This window comes from Salvelinus fontinalis, chromosome 24 (assembly GCF_029448725.1).
Source record: "Salvelinus fontinalis isolate EN_2023a chromosome 24, ASM2944872v1, whole genome shotgun sequence".
Lineage (NCBI taxonomy): Eukaryota > Metazoa > Chordata > Actinopteri > Salmoniformes > Salmonidae > Salvelinus > Salvelinus fontinalis.
The window spans coordinates 1,169,262-1,186,839 of NC_074688.1; the positions used below are offsets into that span (position 1 = coordinate 1,169,262).

At 42.8% G+C, this 17,578-nt stretch overlaps 1 protein-coding gene across 7 annotated transcripts in view; it reads right to left on the bottom strand.

Moving 5' to 3' along the window:
• Window positions 1-14,000: 14,000 nt before the first annotated feature.
• LOC129821727 (protein furry homolog) overlaps window positions 14,001-17,578 on the bottom strand; it is a 222,270-nt gene continuing 218,692 nt past the window's right edge. For all 7 annotated transcript variants that reach the window (XM_055879325.1, XM_055879322.1, XM_055879326.1 and 4 more), the window contains one exon: window positions 14,001-17,079. In XM_055879325.1, the coding sequence (XP_055735300.1) occupies window positions 16,821-17,079 (259 nt within the window). In that variant the 3' untranslated portion in view covers window positions 14,001-16,820. The remainder of the gene's footprint in view (window positions 17,080-17,578) is intronic.

Below are 17,578 nucleotides of genomic sequence, written 5' to 3' on the forward strand. Positions count from 1 at the left end.
TGAACTAAGCAAGGCATGACCCATATATAATAAAACAACATTATTCTTAATGAGAAGTATAATCTAATAAACATAGGTTTGCATAAGCAAAGACATGAAAACTGGCTCCAACAGTTAAGGTTCGTGAATGTTAAAGATTTGTTCACAATGGGGATTTTGAAAGAGGGGGATTAGAACCCCAAAGTGATAGTGGTAAGAAAGATCATCAATGTATTTCAGATTCAGGTTTAGGGGGGTAATAACCTTTTGGAAACCACTATTCACACCATGAGGATTATAAACATGTACAGACAGAGAGAACCATCACATCAAATCAAATTCAATCAAATGTTATTGGTCACATACACATGGTTAGCAGATGTTAATGCGAGTGTAGCGAAATGCTTGTGCTTCTAGTTCCGACAGTGCAGCAATATCTAACAAGTAATCGAACAATTCCCGAACAACTACCTAATACACACAAATCTAAAGGGGTGAATGAGAATATATACATATAAATATATGGATGAGCGATGGCTGAGTGGCATAGGCAAGGTGCAATAGATGGTATAAAATACAGTATGTACATATGATATGAGTAATGTAAGATATGTAAACATTATTAATATGCCATTATTTAAAGTGGCATTGTTTAAAGTGACTAGTGACTCATTTATTAAAGTGGACAGTGATTGGGTTTCAATGTAGGCAGCAGCCTCTCTGAGTCAGTGATTGCTGTTTAGCAGTCTGATGGCCTTGAGATAGAAGCTGTTTTTCAGTCTCTCAGTCCCAGCTTTGATGCACCTGCACTGACCTCGCCTTCTGGATGGTAGCGGTGTGAACAGGCAGTGGCTCGGGTGTTTGTTGTCCTTGATTATCTTTCTGGCCTTCCTGTGACATTGGGTGCTGTAGGTGTCATGGAGGACAGGTAGTTTGCACCCGGTGATGCGTTGTGCAGATCGCACCACCCTCGAGAGAGCTTTGCGGTTGAGGGCGGAGCAGTTGCCGTACCAGGCTGTGATACAGCCCGACAGGATACTCTCGATTGTGCATCTGTAAAAGTTTGTCAAGGTTTTGGGTGACGAGCCAAATTTCTTCAGCCTCCTGAGGTTGAAGAGGCGCTGTTGCTCCTTCTTCACCACACTGTCTGTGTGGATGGAACGAGGAACTTAAAACTTCTACGCCGAGGACCTTAAAACTTTCCACCTTCTCCACTACTGTCCCATCTATGTGGATAGGGTGCTCCCTCTGCTGTTTCCTCAAGTCCAAGATCATCTCCTTTGTTTTGTTGACGTTGAGTGAGAGGTTGTTTTCCTGACACCACACTCAGAGCGCCCTCACATCCTCCCTGTAGGCTGCTTCGTCGTTGTTAGTAGTCAAGCCCACTACTGTTTTGTTTCGTCTGCAAACTTGATGATTGAGTTGGAGGTGTGCGTGGCCACACAGTCATGGGTGAACAGGGGGTACAGGAGGGGGCTGAGCACGCACCCTTGTGGGGCCCCAGTGTTGAGAGTCAGCGAAGTGGAGATGTTGTTTCCTACCTTCAACACCTGTGGGCGGCCCGTCAGAAAGTCCAGGACCCAATTGCACAGGGTGGGTTTGAGACCCAGGGCCTCCAGCTTAATAATGAGCCTGGAAGGTACAAAGGTGTGGAATGCTGAGCTGTAGTCAATGAACAGCATTCTTAGATAGGTATTCCTCTTGTCCAGATGGGATAGGGCAGAGTGCAGTGTGATGGCGATTGCATCATCTGTGGACCTGTTGGGGCGGTGTGCAAACTGAAGTGGGTCTATGGTGGCCGGTAAGGTGGAGGTGAAATGATCCTTGACTATTCTCTCAAAGCACTTCATGATGACAGAAGTGAGTGCTACGGGGCGGTAGTCATTTAGTTCAGTTATCTTTGCCTTCTTGAAGCATGTGGGGACAGCAGACTGGGATAGGGAGCGATTGAATATGTCCGTAAACACACCAGCCAGCTGATCTGTGCATGCTCTGAGGACGCGGCTAGGGATGCTGGCTGAGCCAGTAGCTTTGCGAGGGTTAACACGTTTAAATGTCTTACTCATGTCGGCCACAGAGAAGGAGAGGCCGTAGTCCTTGTTAGCGGGCCGCTATGGTGGCACTGTATTATACTCAAAGCGGGCAAAGAAGGTGTTTAGTTTGTCTAGAAGCGAGATGTCGGTGTCCGTGACTTGGATGTTTTTCTTTTTGTAGTCCGTGATTTCCTTTTCACCCTTCTTCATACGTCTCGTGTCTGAGCAGTTGAATTGTGACTCTACTCGCCAGTAGACGGGAGAATACTGGCGAGTCAGATACAGTCTCCAGCTGCCGACACGGTACGCACCTTGCTTCCGGCCAACCTGCGGTGGGACAATGGACAGTTGGACATTCCTGCTTTCATAGACTCTGGATCGCACATTAGCTCGCCAACAGGGGCTGCCTCTCACTAAGCTGGACACTCCGTTGTCGGTCACTGCGCTGGAGGGTCAACCCCTAGGGTCTGGGAAGGTGAAACAACTCACCATGCCTATTCAGCTACAAATTCTGGATTACCATGTGGAGCTTATCCAGTTACATTTGGTGGATTCTCCTGAACTTCCCCTGGTTCTTGGACATCCGTGGCTTTCTATCCATAATCCTCAAATTGACTGGCCCTCAGGAAGAGTTCCGGGCTGGAATCCTTCATGCCAGTCCACCTGCCAGCAACTCTGTCCACATCTTCCTGGCCCTGCTTATCTGGAAGCTTCTGATTATCCTGTTCCCCCGGCTGGGGATGACAAGCCTGATCTTTCCCGCGTACCTCGGGATTACTGGGATCTGGGTCAGGTCTTCAGCAAACGAAGGGCCAGCAAACTGTTTCCTCACAGGTCCTACAATTGTGCCATCAACCTCCTGCCCGGCACCACTCCCCCGAGAGGAGGGCTGTATTCTCTCTCAGGTCCAGAGACTGCAGCCATGAACAGTTATATTAAGGAGGTGCTGGCGGCTGGTTTTATTTGGCCGTCCACTTCACCTGCAGGAGCAGGTTTTTTCTTTGTAGGAAAGAGGGATGGGGCATTACATCCCTGTATCGATTACCGGGGTTTAAATAACATAACCATTAAGAACTGTTACCCTCTTCCTCTTATGTCGTCAGCCTTTGAGAGACTACAAGGAGATACGGTTTTCTCAAAATTGGATTTACGGAAGGCGTACAATCTGGGGCGCATCAGACAGGGAGATGAGTGGAAGACAGCGTTCAACACCCCAAATGGATATTATGGGTACCATGTCATGCCGTTTGGACTTACAAATGCTCCAGCCATCCTTCCTTCAGCAGTTCATGTTTGTGTACCTGGATGACATCCTCATCTTCTCCAGGTCCATGGTTGAACACATCCAACATGTTCGCCAGGTTCTTCAAAGACTCCTTTATCACCACTTGTTCGTGAAGCCGAAAAGTGTGAGTTTCACATTCCTCAGATCTCCTTCCTGGGGTACATCGTGTCTCAGGACTGTGTACGGGTGGACTCCCAAAAGGTAGAAGCGGAGGTCAATTGGCTGCGGCCCAGCACAGTCAAGCAAGTCCAGCGTTGTTTGGGTTTTGCTAATTTCTACCGTAGGTTTGTGAGATACTTTAGTTTGGTGGCTGCGCCATTGACAGTGCTCACCAAGGGCTCGGCTGGGCATGTAAGTTGGACCCCTGCTGCTGAGAAGGCATTCCAGGACCTGAAACATTGGTTTTCTTCTGCACCCATTCCAGTTCATGTGGATCCTTCGCTTCCCTTCGTGGTAGAGGTGAATGCCTCTGACGTTGGCATGTTCTGTCTCAGCGCTCGGCTAAAGACCAAAAGCTTCATCCCTGTGCCTTCTTCTCCAGGCGTCTCACTCCAGCAGAAAGGAACTATGATTTCAGCAATCGGGAGCTTCTTGCGGTCAAACTGGCTTTGGAGAAGTGGCGGCAATGGTTGGAGGGTTTGGAACATCCCTTTACGGTTTGGACTGACCACAAGAACCTGGCCTACATTCAGGAGGCTAAACGCCTCAGTTCCCGACAGGCACGTTGGGCTCTTTTCTTCACTCGGTACAGATTCACGTTATCTTACCATCCGGGGTCTAAGAACGTGAAGCTGGATGCCCTTTCTCGCCAGTTCCCCAGCAAGGTAGGGAGGCAGTTCCTGACAGCTGTCCATCTAACATACTTTTGTTCCTCTTGAGGCACGATCCAAGGTACTTCAGTGGGCTCACCCGTCCTGTCTTACCACTCATCTGGGAGGGCAGCGAATGCTAGAGTTTCTGAGGAGGAGGTTTTGGTGGCCCTCGGCGGAGGCAGACAATCGATTGTGGCTGCCTGTCCGACATGCGCCCGGTACAAGACTCCTCGTCAGCTGCCTCTGGAGCTTCTTCATCCACTGCCAACACCTTCTCGACCCTGGTCTCATCTCTCTATGGATTTCATCATGGGTCTTCCATCCTCAGAGGGCCACACTGTCATGTTAGCCATTGTGGACCGCTTTTCCAAGGCGGCACATTTCATTCCGCTGCCTAAGCTTCCATCTGCCCGTGAGACTGCTCAGCTAGTTATTCAGCATGTTTTCTGCCTTCAGACTTCCTCTGGACATTGTGTCCGACCGGGGCCCCCAGTTTTCCTCCAGATTCTGTAGGGCGTCCTGTACTCTTCTGGGGTCATCAGCCAGTTTGTCCTCGGGCTATCATCCTCGGTCAAACGGAGAGGGTGAACCAGGATCTGGAGACCGCCTCATGGTGCTGTGCTTCCGCTCAATGCCTCATCTCTCGTTGGCACCGGACCTGGAAAAGGGCTCAGTCAGCGCTCCTGAGGGCCTCAGCTCGGGTTTAATGACAGGCCAACCATCATCGCTGTTCGAGTCCTCTCCTGTGTCCTGGCCAGATGGTCTGGTTGCCTACTAGAGATCTGCCTCTGTGAGTGGGGGGGGGGGGGGTGCCTTGTTATTTAGGTTCCTCTGTTGGCCTGTATCTTTGCTTAGGTCTCATATTTTGTTAGTGTGCTCTTGTGCAGTGGCCTTGTTTCTGTTAAGACTCTAAGTAAAAGTTCAGGATTTACTCTTACCTCTGCTTGCTGTGTTCCTCTGCGTCTGGGTTTGAGTTCGTACTAGCATTATTGTTACAGAAATCATTGATATGAATGCAGCTGCAACTTCATTAAAGCCATTAAATGCATTTGACCACTTTGTTTTATTATGGGTACAGGTTCAGTACACATCTCTGCATTCTCAATCATGAAGTAGGCTGACACTCTGAGGTCCCATAAGTCAATTCATTGCTCTTTTTGCCTTTATAAAGCTCTTTGACATAGTGTAAACTCCCTCTGTAGCTAACATCTACAATAACCATCAGACGTACGAGTCGGAGTTATCATACACAGTCTCAGGGATTGCTAGCTCTGGAAATTCCTTTGGTCTGTACAGAGTTATGGAAATCAGCTCTTTGCACCTTACTTGTAGAATAATCTCCTAGCTTCTCTAAACGTCTGTCATGGATGTATGTTGACATATTTAAAACGTATTGCTTGCTACAGAAGACTACTGTTGTACATTGAATAGCCTTTCATCACTGCTACTCCTCCTTGATGTGATGGTTCTCTATGTCTGTACATGTTTCTAATCCACATAGTGTGAATAGGGGTTTCCAAAAAGTTATTACCCCCCTAAACCTGAATCTGAAATACATTGATGATCTTTCTTACCACTATCACTTTGGGGTTCTAATCCCCCTCTTTCAGAATCCCCACTGTGAACAAATCTTTAACATTCATGAACCTTTTCATGTCTTTAGTTATGCAAACATTGGTTTAATAGATTATATTTCTCATTAAGAAAAATGTTGTTTTAACTCTATATGGGTCATGCCTTGCTTTGGTCATGTGTTATTTTATGAGTCAATTCTTTTAATTACAATATAGCAGTTATGTTCTTGCCTCAGTTACTTAGAAGTGCATGTGGTCCCACCCCTTCCATATGTGCCCAGGTTAATATTTGCTAACCCATATCGAGTCAGGATGTAAGGCTTACTAGTTATGGCACAAATGTTAGGAAGACATGGTTGTTGTAACAAAAAAAATTGAAGATAAAATCAAGCAGGGAAGCTTTACTTTGACCACATCTTTTCAGATACGTTTTATTTGAGTCTTTTTAATTTACCACGTTGATTGGCTCCAGCCAATGGAAGCTTGCTTCATGTACATTGAAAATTAATGCAATTCAACCATTGATGGATGGCGACTACAATAATGACATTGCCAGTAGTCATGTTAAGGTTTTCAATGTTTTATTGTTGGAGTTTATGGATTTGCATGTGTCTGTGCGTTATATGAGGCCTGAATAGGAAAGAGGATCTGATCATACCTATTGGAATTCTGGATCAATTCTTGATCCAAAAAGACTGTTTTGGTGTTAATTGCATATCTGCTTGCATTGCCTGGTTGTTTATTAGCATGGTATAATACAATTAAAGTAAAATAAAATTAAGCGGTATTATCCTAATTGAGACGTGAATAAAAATTGTATTGTCACATCAACAACAAAATCTTTCAGAATGTACCTGTTTTCAGTATAGAATGACATGTATACAGATTATATTACAACTTTTTGTGTTTTGTCTAATTGATTGTTCTTTAGTAAAATAGGAAACTCAACAGTGCGTTAGTCCGAGAAACATTAACGAGATAGTTGTTTTATATTTGTGAAACCTTGAAATGTACACAATGAGAAGTCATTTTGTAACAACAGTTTTGAAAGGGTAATTGTATCAAATATCTATCATTGCATGTTTGAATTAGCGCTCATCTACATTAAACTGTTTTCATCACTGCCCTGTAAACCCATTCTTGTAAGTTGGCGGCACAGTACATGATTGTCTGGGGCTGCTGTACGGAGAAGTCGCAGAGCATCTTTTTTATTTACATTTTTTTAATATCACTCACGGTCAGCTCCTCTGAGCTCATGTCGTCTTTTTGGGGGTTTATTCACGAGGCCCGTGTTTGAGCACTTGACAAGACGTTGACATTTCTGGGTATGTCTCACCTGTAACATAATAATAATAATAATAATAATGATTATGATAATAATACTATAGTTATATCTTTTTTATAATAATACAAATATGTCAATCAAGCAAATGTATTTCTTAAAACCTCTTTTTTGCATCAGCAGTTGCCACAAAGTGTTTTACAGATAACCAGTCTAAAACACAATATGCCAAAGCACAGCATCTAGGAAACACTCCCTAGAAGTCATAAACCTAGGATCAAAACTAGAGATGAACCATACTCCGAGGGCTGTGCTGAGTGCACATTTAAGAGTACATGTGCCCCTTATTGTTATTCAAGATGTTCCAACGTTCGTAGATGACCAGATGGGTCAGATAATAACCAGGGTGGCTATAGAGTGGGCAAAAGTCAATGTCATATCATTTGTCTTTTTCATAGCCTGCGAGAGACAGAGAGAGAGCGAGAGATAGGATCTATTACATAAAGTGATCAGATGCACACTATGTAACACATCATGTTAATAATTCCCCAAAAGTTGGATGTCGTTGTCTTTCAGAACTGTCGCAATGGAAAACATTGAAACGTTGTTAAATACTTGTTACTTTGGTATACATTGAAAGAAGGTAGTAGAAAGAGAGAGCGAGAGTGTAATATTACACAATGAAATAATAGACTCTCACAGACACAGACATGGCTACATAGTTGGTCATAGTTTCTTATCATAGTTTGTCATTGTTTCTAAATATAGTTTCTAATCATAGTTTGAACATAGTTGGGTGCATCACAAAGAATGGCATCAATGTTTTTTAAAAACGTTGTACTTTTTTTTACTTGAGCAAAAATCTGTGAATATCACACCCTGACCATAGAGAGCTGCTTATTCTCTATGTTGGTTGGGGCGTGACAGTGACTAGGGTGGGTCATCTAGGTGATTAATGGTTTATTTTGGCCTGGTATACTTCCCAATCAGAGACAGCTGTTTATCGTTGTCAGCTGTTTGGGGATCATATTTCGGCAGCCATTTCCCCTTTGTGTTTTGTGGGATCTTGTCTACATTGAAGTTGCCTGGGTGCACACCAGTAGCGTCACGTTTCATTTATGCTTTATTGTTTTGTTTTGGTGAGTTTCAGTTTATTAAAAATATGTGGAACTCTATTCACGCTGCGCCTTGGTCTACTCATTTCAACGAGTGTGACAGTGAAGCAGAAATCAGAGGACAAGGCAGGATTGGGGCTAGCAACTTTAGATGGGCCAGGGTGTATATGCACATTTCCAGATATCATAAGCAGTAATACAATCAGGGCATGGCAGAGGACAGGGAGAGCTCTGCAGTGTTGATTTCTTATGACATTTGAATGTGCATCAGATGGTAACAAGATCATACTGTACAGTGATTTCATCAGGTATCATGAATACAAAGCAGGCGAGTGTAACGGCTGTTGGAAGGAGAGGACCAAGGTGCAGCGTGGTATGTGTCCATATTTATTTAATGAACACTGAAATAACAAAAATAACAAAGAGACCGACCGAAACAGTTCTGGCTGGTGAAGACACACAAAACAGAAAACAACTACCCACAAAACACAGGTGGGATGAGGCTACCTAAGTATGGTTCTCAATCAGAGACAACGATAGACAGCTGCCTCTGATTGAGAACCACACTCGGCGAAACGCATAGAAATATAAAACATAGAACAAAAACATAGAATGCCGATTGGTCAGACCAGCATTGAATAGACCTTATCACGGGTACCTCCTATTTGAGTTTCTGTCTATAGGAAGGGATGAGCAAAATGGAGTCATGATCTGATTTGTCGAAGGGAGGGCTGGGCAGGGCCTTGTAGGCATTCCGGAAGTTGGAGTAGCAGTGGTCGAGTGTTTTAGCATGAGTGGTTGAGTGTTTTAGCGTGAGTACTACAGTCAATGTGTTGATAGAACTACAGTAGCGTTTCCCTCAAATTTGCTTTGTTAAAATCCCCAAATACAATAAATGCGGCCTCATGATATGTGGTTTCCAATTTGCACAAAGTCCAGTGTAGTTCCTTGAGGGCCGTTGTGGTATCGGCTTGAGGGGAAATATACACAGCTGTGACTATAACCGAAGAGAATTCTCTCGGAAGGTAATACGGTCGGCATTTGATTGTGAGGTATTCTAGGTCGGGTGAACAAAAGGACTTGAGTATCTGTCCATTATCACAATCACACCATGAGTAGTTAATCATGTAACATACACCCCTGCATTTCTTCTTCCTGGAGAGTTCTTTATTCCTGTCTGCGCAATGTACTGAGAACCCAGCTGGCTGTATGGACGGGGACAGTATATCCGGAGAGAGCCATAATTCTGTGAAACAGAGTATGTTACAGTCCCTGATGTCTCGGCGGTGTCTTGGATTAGCCTCTGGGATAAGTTCAATTGCGAACAAAGGATCCAATTTGGGAAAGTCGTGTTCCTTTTCATAATGCTGGTGAGTTACCGCCGCTCTGATATCCAAAAGTTGTTTCCGGCTGTATGTAATAACAAAATATAATGCAAGAAATAATGCACAAAAAAACAAAATACTGCAAAGTTGCTTAGGAGCTAGAAGCAGAGCTGTCATGTATGTCAGCGCCATCTTGCCATTCAAATGTAAATCAAAACTAGACGTTGAACTGACGTCTGTGCCCAGTGGGGTCCATTTCAACATCTTGATATATCCGATCAACTTTTTGCTTCATTCTGAACTGCTGAATGTCTTTCCCAGAATGCTTTGAAGGAGGTCCCGGCTGGAGTTGTGAGAGATCTAAAAAAGGAAACGTGTGAAAAGGTTCAGGTGTCAATTTTTTTACGATCTAATGCACTATCGAGTGCACCTTCGATAAAATCGAACAAATCAATCGATGTGCTCCCTTTTTTCTTTTTGATAAAGGATTTCACTGAGTCAATCTTGTGGTTTGATGTGTGTGTCTCTTGTGTGTGTTTGCAGGTGGGAAAAGTTATCCAAATTATTTTAAAATTATTTTAAAATTGGTTTCACTTTGGATAATTGCACAATGTAAATGAGACAATATTTTCAGGTTGCACACCTTTTAGTTTTCTAATTAAATTCGTTCAATATTTGTATATGAATTTCTACAATTTATAGTTGGTTGGAGGTTTTTAAGTATTTGACATTGTCCCGTGTGCATTGTGCAATTTACCGACGATCCCTAACTGCCCCATAGGAATATCAAAGTCAATCCAAATTTACCACGGACATTACAATTGGGTCATTACAATTTGGTCGCATGCAGCTGCACTCCGAATTGATGCTTACTTGTATGCTGCCAGCTTGTGCGCGTGTACGCAAGATTGATACAAACCCAACCTTAATTTACGTTGCAATCACGACCTCAAGTCTTACAAAATTCTGTTTTGGACGAGACTGACTTTATGACCAAAAGTATCATTTTTATACCTTGTAGTCAATTTGACAGTAGAACAAATGTTTCTGACTCATATCGATCATATTCTAAATGAGAAGTTAGTTTTTATGCACCGTTGCAATTTAAGTGTACAAAACAATACACTTTCTTGGGATACAGTCCATGCTCTAATTCTACAAGTTCCGTACACAGGCCAGGGCATGTAGCAGCTTCCGTGACACTAATGCCACAGTGTTGTCCTGTTCTGTGAAAAGCACATTTTGACTTTCGAGGTTCTGATATGCTATCTTTCACAATTAAAAAGAATTATGTCAGTTTGACATCAAAGTATGTTGTTTGCCCTTCCCATGTGTTGACCCAGGCTTCTAGAAACGTATACTTGTTTGGATCCTGCATGTTCATTTCAGTGATGGTTGTAGGCAAAACTCGAGGCTTTGGTCCGCTCTTGCTGGCTTTACTCAGTATATCTTGAAGCACAGTTACTGCCATCCACCAGAACACCGGAAATGGCACGATATAGAAGCAAGTGCCAGGTTGCTTTAATGTCTACTGGACAGGAGGTTATCCAGAGGAGAGCATCTGAGAGAAGGAGGCCAGTGATGATGTTTGTAAGCAAAACATCCAGTGTGGCAGACTCAAGACACATCAGATATTGTCTTGTTTTCATCGAACTCCAGTGGCAATTGGCTCTCATCCAGGCAGCCTCTGATGCAAAGGATATGTTTAAAAAAGCTACAAAAAATAACTACAATAAACGTGTTATTTTGGGAGAAATTAGTATTTTTTATTCCTCTATGACTGAATTTGACAGACTTTTTATAACCTTGCTCTGGACTTACAGTGGCACCAGTCTCTATTGTGGCATCTACAGGAATTAACAAGACAGAAATGTATATTTAAAATAATGTTTCAAATACAGTTAAAAAAAAAAAAACATCTATCCCAGGGTTACGTTTTCAGAAGATTGAGGCGGGTGTTCCTTGAATTTTTTTACCTGGTCTTCGCTCCTTTCATATTTCAATTGAGGAACATATGTACTGTCTTGATCAAGAAAGCGAATTCAAGCTCGATCTTTGACTCTGCTGGTGATCCTTCGAAATAAAAAATAAAAAGTAAATGCGCTAAAGCGTACACATTCCTGTTCTTCCCTGCCTAAGCAGGTTCTGTCTGACTCGGGCATCATAACTGAGAAGAATGGGATAAGTGATGCATAAAAACAGGATTTTATCACAGCAGGATCTTTATTTGAGAGAAAGTGGTTTAATCGACCCTGGTCAGTCAATCAACTGCTCTTCCCTCTGCCAGCCTCTGTGTATGAAGGTAAAACCCAGATGCAGACGTCGAATTAACAATGGTTTAATAATCCAACAGGGGCAGGGAATAGACAGGTCAAGGCAGGCAGGGGTCAGTAAACCAGAGGTGGAGCCACGGTACTGGACGGCAGGCAGGGGTCAGTAAACCAGAGGTGGGGTAACGGTACCGGAAGGCAGGCAGGCTCAGGGTAGGCAGAGGTCAATAATCCAGAGGTGGGGCAAAGGTACAGGTCGGCAGGCAGGCTTAGGGTCAGGCAGAGTGGTCAGGCAGGCGGGCTCAGAGTCAGGACAGGTAAGGGTCAAACCCAGGAGGGCGATAAAAAGAGAGACTGAACCAAGCAGGAGCTGAGACACAAAACCGCTGGTTGACTTGACAAACAAGATGAACTGGCAACAGACAAACAGAGAACACCGGTATAAATACACAGGGGATAATGGGGAAGATGGACGACACCTGGAGGGGGGTGGAGACAATTACAAAGACAGGTGAAACAGATCAGGGTGTGACAAGCTGACGCTACGCTTAACCCGTTAACTTCTAGTGAATGTGGTAGCAATTCTATAGGAAGAGAGACTGCAGGTTCTTCAAACAACACTTTATTACAAGATTTGCAAAAATGGAGAATCCACCATCCACTCAACAGTGCATAGTTGAACATTTCAACAAACATTGTCGGTTCTCATCTTTTATAGAGAAGCACATCCTTTTTGTATACGGGGATGTCAGCAGAGAGTGTGTAAAATGCAGTTAGTTGTCTGTGCAGATTTAAGATAGCACAAGGTTGATACCCTGAGGGTTCAACCATCTAACTGTATTCACAACAACAAACACTATAATGTGCTCCTTTCTGCAAGTTTCCATACATGAGACTTTCTGTAGATAACAAACCCACGGGATGTCACATGCTGAGGTCGCACCCAAACAGACCTTAGCTATACGACCAGTCTTATGACTAAGTCCCACAAAGACAGGTTTGGATCAGGTTAGAAAAAACACTAGCAAGAGACTGGTCGTCTCTTGCTAGTGTTCTTTAAACAGTAAAACATGGGATAGCATGACTAATAATGTCATTTTCCACGACAATCTTTGTTTAGATTTTTTAACATTTTACTATCTGTGATGTGCTAGATGCCTTGCTTAATGTTGATGCTGTAACTCTGCCACATTGATTGCTTAATCATTAACCCATATGTTTAACATGACAATTATATCTGGTACTATCTTCAAGGTTTTGATGGTGGCCATTGTACTCCCCCTTCACACAGATGGTGACCCTTGTGACCTAAATAATTATAATTGTTATAATCAGGTTTCCTGGATATTACGAAAGTTGTCCCCCGCTGGGGTCGATTCTGGGTCCTGTACTTTTTACATTAACAATATCGACTTGTCTGTAAAAAATTGTAACCTGCACTCTATCTGAACTATTGTCTGCCTTCATTGTATTACAGAAAAACTTTGACCTGAAATTAGTATTGAATGCAGGTAAAACTAAGTATATGTTGTTCTATAGAGAGTAAAAATAACTGATGATTTAAGCATATATACTTTGGACGGTGTCCATATTGATCATGTCCCCGCTTACAAAAATCTGGGCATCTGAATAGACGAAAAGCTGTCTTTTAAAAAGCATATTGATGAGTTGGTTAAGAAGCTCAGAATAAAAATGGGTTTATTTTATAGAAATTGGTCCTGCCTCTCGCTAAATAGTAGAAAGCAAATTATTCAGTCAACCTTCCCATCGGTCCGAGACTATGGTGACATCTATATGAACACAGCTGCCACTCTGTTAGACGCAGTTTATCATAGAGCACTGTGCTTTATTACGGGCAAAATTGTAGTACTCATCACTGCATTCTCCACCAGGAAGTTGGTTGGCCCTCTGATGTTACTTATTTTGCTATGTTACCATTTATAAAGCCCTTTTACAAAAAGTCTCACCGTACCAAACATGACTGAACTGTAGATTTACAGTACGAGTTGTCACACACAGTCGCAGGGATGGCTACATCTGGAAATTCCTTTGGTCTCTGAGCTTTTAGTTCTCTTGCACCTTATTTGTGGAACAATCTTCAAATTGTTCTTACATTTCATGTTTTGGTGCCTCTAGGGCAATTCAGAAAGCTGATCGAGGACCTTATTACTGATGAATGTGTTTGTTTTTTATGACCATGTTTTTCTTTTCATTTTGCAAATGCTTGGATTTTGTATTTATATTTCGATTTATGTAATTCAGGGCTCATCTGTAAGAGACCTTGGTCTCAGTATGACTCCCTGTTAAAATAAAGGCAAAATAAAATAAAGTATATTTTTTATTGTTACAGAAGTGTACAGAACACAAGTACAGTATACATCACAAAAGCAGTAGTATTTACAGGTGAAACAGTCCCTACAGAAGCTTTACAAATATTCAGTTACATGCATAGTCCAACCATAAATTTAAAACGTGAAAATACAATCTTACAAGCATGAGCAAAGCTCCACTTACACTATGTACAGTACAAATGTAACGGGGTTAAAATAGTTTCTCATATTCATAAATATTTCTATTACACTTTATAGTACATAAAATGTGCATGCTTGGCAGTTTTAACAGACAAAATAAATGTTCTTATTCTCATCATCTTTCTATAAAAACTAGTCAGTTCAAAGCATATTCATTTCATGTAAATATAATTCTCATTTAAGCAAAATAGCTATAGCATAGAAAGGTAACATTTGTAAATACGATTTTAAGTAATAGCTAGCCCAATGCGGTATCTAGGTCCTCGAGACAGTAGATCTGCAACGTATCAGAGTAGTTGAGCGTGTATATCTTCACTGCATTCAGAAAGTACTCAGACACCATTACTTTTTCCACATTTGTGTTACGTTACAGCCTTATACTAAAATGTATGAATAAAAAAAATCCTCAGCAATCTACAGACAAAACCCCATAATGAAGTGAAAACAGGGTTTTAGAAATGTTTGCAAATGTATTAAAAAGAAAATGTATTAAAAAACCTTATTTACATAAGTATTCAGACCCTTTGCTATGAGACTCAAAATTGAGCTCAGGTGCATCCTGTTTCCATTGATCATCCTTGAGATGTTTCTACAACTTGATTGGAGTCCACCTGTGGTAAAATCAATTGATTGGATATGATTTGGAAAGTCACACACCTGTCTATACAAGGTCCCACAGTTGACAGTGCATGTCAGAGCAAAAACCAAGCCATGAGGTCAAAGGAATTGTCCATAGAGCTCTGAGACAGGATTGTGTCGAGGCACAGATCTGGGGAAGGGTACCAAAAAATGTATTCTGCATTGAAGGTCCCCAAGAACACAGTGGCCTCCTTCATTCTTAAATGGAAGAAGTTTGGAACCACCAAGACTCTACTTGAGCAATCGGGGGAGAAGGGCCTTGGTCAGGGAGGTGACCAAGAACCTGATGGTCACTCTGACAGAGCTCTAGAGTTCCTCTGCGGAGATGGAGAACCTTCCAGAAGGACAACCATCTCTGCAGCCTTGATGGTAGAGTGGCCAGACGGAAGCCACTCCTCAGTAAAAGGCACACGACAGCCAGCTTGGAGTTTGCCAAAAGGCACCTAAAGACGTCTGATGAAACCAAGATTGAACTCTTTGGCCTGAATGCCAAGCAATACGTCTGGAGGAAACCTGGCACCTTCCCTACGATGAAGCATGGTGGTGGCAGCATCATGCTGTGGGGGTGTTTTTCATCTGCAGGGACTGGGAGACTCGTCAGGATCGAGGGAAAGATGAACGGAGCAAAGACAGAGAGATCCTTAATGAAAATCTGCTCCAGAGCGCTTAGGACCTCAGACTGGGGCGAAGGTTCACCTTCCAACAGGACAACGACCCTAAGCACACAGCCAAGACAAAGCAAGAGTGGCTTCGGGACACGTCTCTGGATGTCCTTGAGTGGCCCAGCCACACCCTGAACTTAAACCCGATCGAACATCTCTGGAGAGACCTGAAAATAGCTGTGCAGCAATGCTCCCCATCCAACCTGACAGAGCTTGAGAGGATCTGCAGAGAAGAATGGAAGAAACTCCCCAAATACAGATGTGCCAAGTTTGTAGCGTCATACCCAAGAAGACCCAAGGTTTTAATCGCTGCCAAAGGTGCTTCAACAAAGTACTGAGTAAAGGGTCTGAAAAGTTATGTAAATGTGATATTTCAGATTTAAAAAAAAAAGTAATTAGCAAACATTTCTAAAAACCTGTTTTTGCTTTGACATTACAGAGTATTGTGTGTAGATTGATGAGGGAAAAAAATCTATGCATTACATTTTAGAAGGCTGCAACATAACAAAATGTGGAAAAAGTCACGGGGTCTGAATACAATCCGAATGTCTGTGCTTTGCAGTGTTAATGGATTGTAGTCTGGTTACAGTCAGTTTCACATAAACACACAGGCTCTCTATTTCAAAATATTCAGCATAATTCTGCCTGCAATCCATAATATTCAAGTAGCGAAAAGCACTAAAATTAAAAGAAAACATTATTTCATGTTACAGTAGTCTTCACAGAAGTCTTTCACTTCTGTGAAGCATTGCACATTTTCCCTTAAAAATGTAAAATAACAGATACTCAGCAGAAGAAAAAGTTAATTGTAACTTTGGTATGTCTTCTGTTAGACGTGAAAACCATTGACCTCAGTAGCAAGTGGCCGCTGTGTGATGTTATCCAGAAATATTAGTGCAATAAAAGCTCATGTTTGTTTCTAAGAGCAAAGTTGTGCTTCGTCACGTTCACTCCCACAGTATTGCTGCACATCTGGCGAGCTGAATAGTGGTACATCCTTAGGGCCCCCTGCTCTGAGAAGGGACACAAGGAGAGAGCTTGCTGTGACCACGGTAACCATAGCAGCATACCCAGGGTAGGATTAGGGTGGAGGGCTGTAGCTGATATAATGCTGGGGTATAGGGCTGAGGCAGGTCAGTGAACTGCAGCTAGGGCTAGGCCGAAGTTTGGGGCTGAGGCAGTGCAGTGAGCTGGGGCTAAGGTATAGGGCTGGTGTTGGGGCTAGAGCAGGGCAGTGAACTGGTGCTAAGGCTGGGGGCTCAGTTTGGGCTGGGACTGGAGCCTGGAGTCAGGCACAGCATTCCTCCTGAGTGTCAGAGACTGGAGCCAGACACACCGGAGTCTGGGAGAAAGGTGGTGATGGCTCGGTAGCCCTGGGCCCGGCGTATCATGTCCCTGATCTCCCTGTTGAGCTCCATCAGCTTGACGCAGATCTCCGAGAGGTCCTGCTTGGAGCCCACCAGTGCAAAGGTGCCCATCTGGCCCAGCGTCTGGTATCTGAAGTAGATGTTCAGCAACGTCTGTGTCTCGTCCTCAGAGCTGCTGCCGAAAATGTCACTGGGCCACACCCTCCTTCAGACAAAATAAGCAGTTACCATTATGAACCTGAATTCTATGTAACTCAGCACTTTCTAATACTTTTCTTAAAAGCTTAATAAATTACTAATAAACTAAACTAACAAGTAAGTATTATTTATAAGCATGATAAGAATTACCATTCATAATTATGTAACCGCTCTTTCAGATTGTAATGGAAACCCAGCTAAATTCTGGAAAACTGTAAAATTCCCGAAGGGTTCTACTTCCTCTCTGCCACAACAAATTAATTCAGACACTGGCCTCATTAGGGAAAAAAAATACTATAATTTATGCATTTAATCATTTACATTACATTACATTTAAGTCATTTAGCAGACGCTCTTATCCAGAGCGACTTACAAATTGGTGCATTCACCTTATGATATCCAGTGGAACAACCACTTTACAATAGTGCATCTAACTCTTTTAAGGGGGGGGTTAGAAGGATTACTTTATCCTATCCTAGGTATTCCTTAAAGAGGTGGGGTTTCAG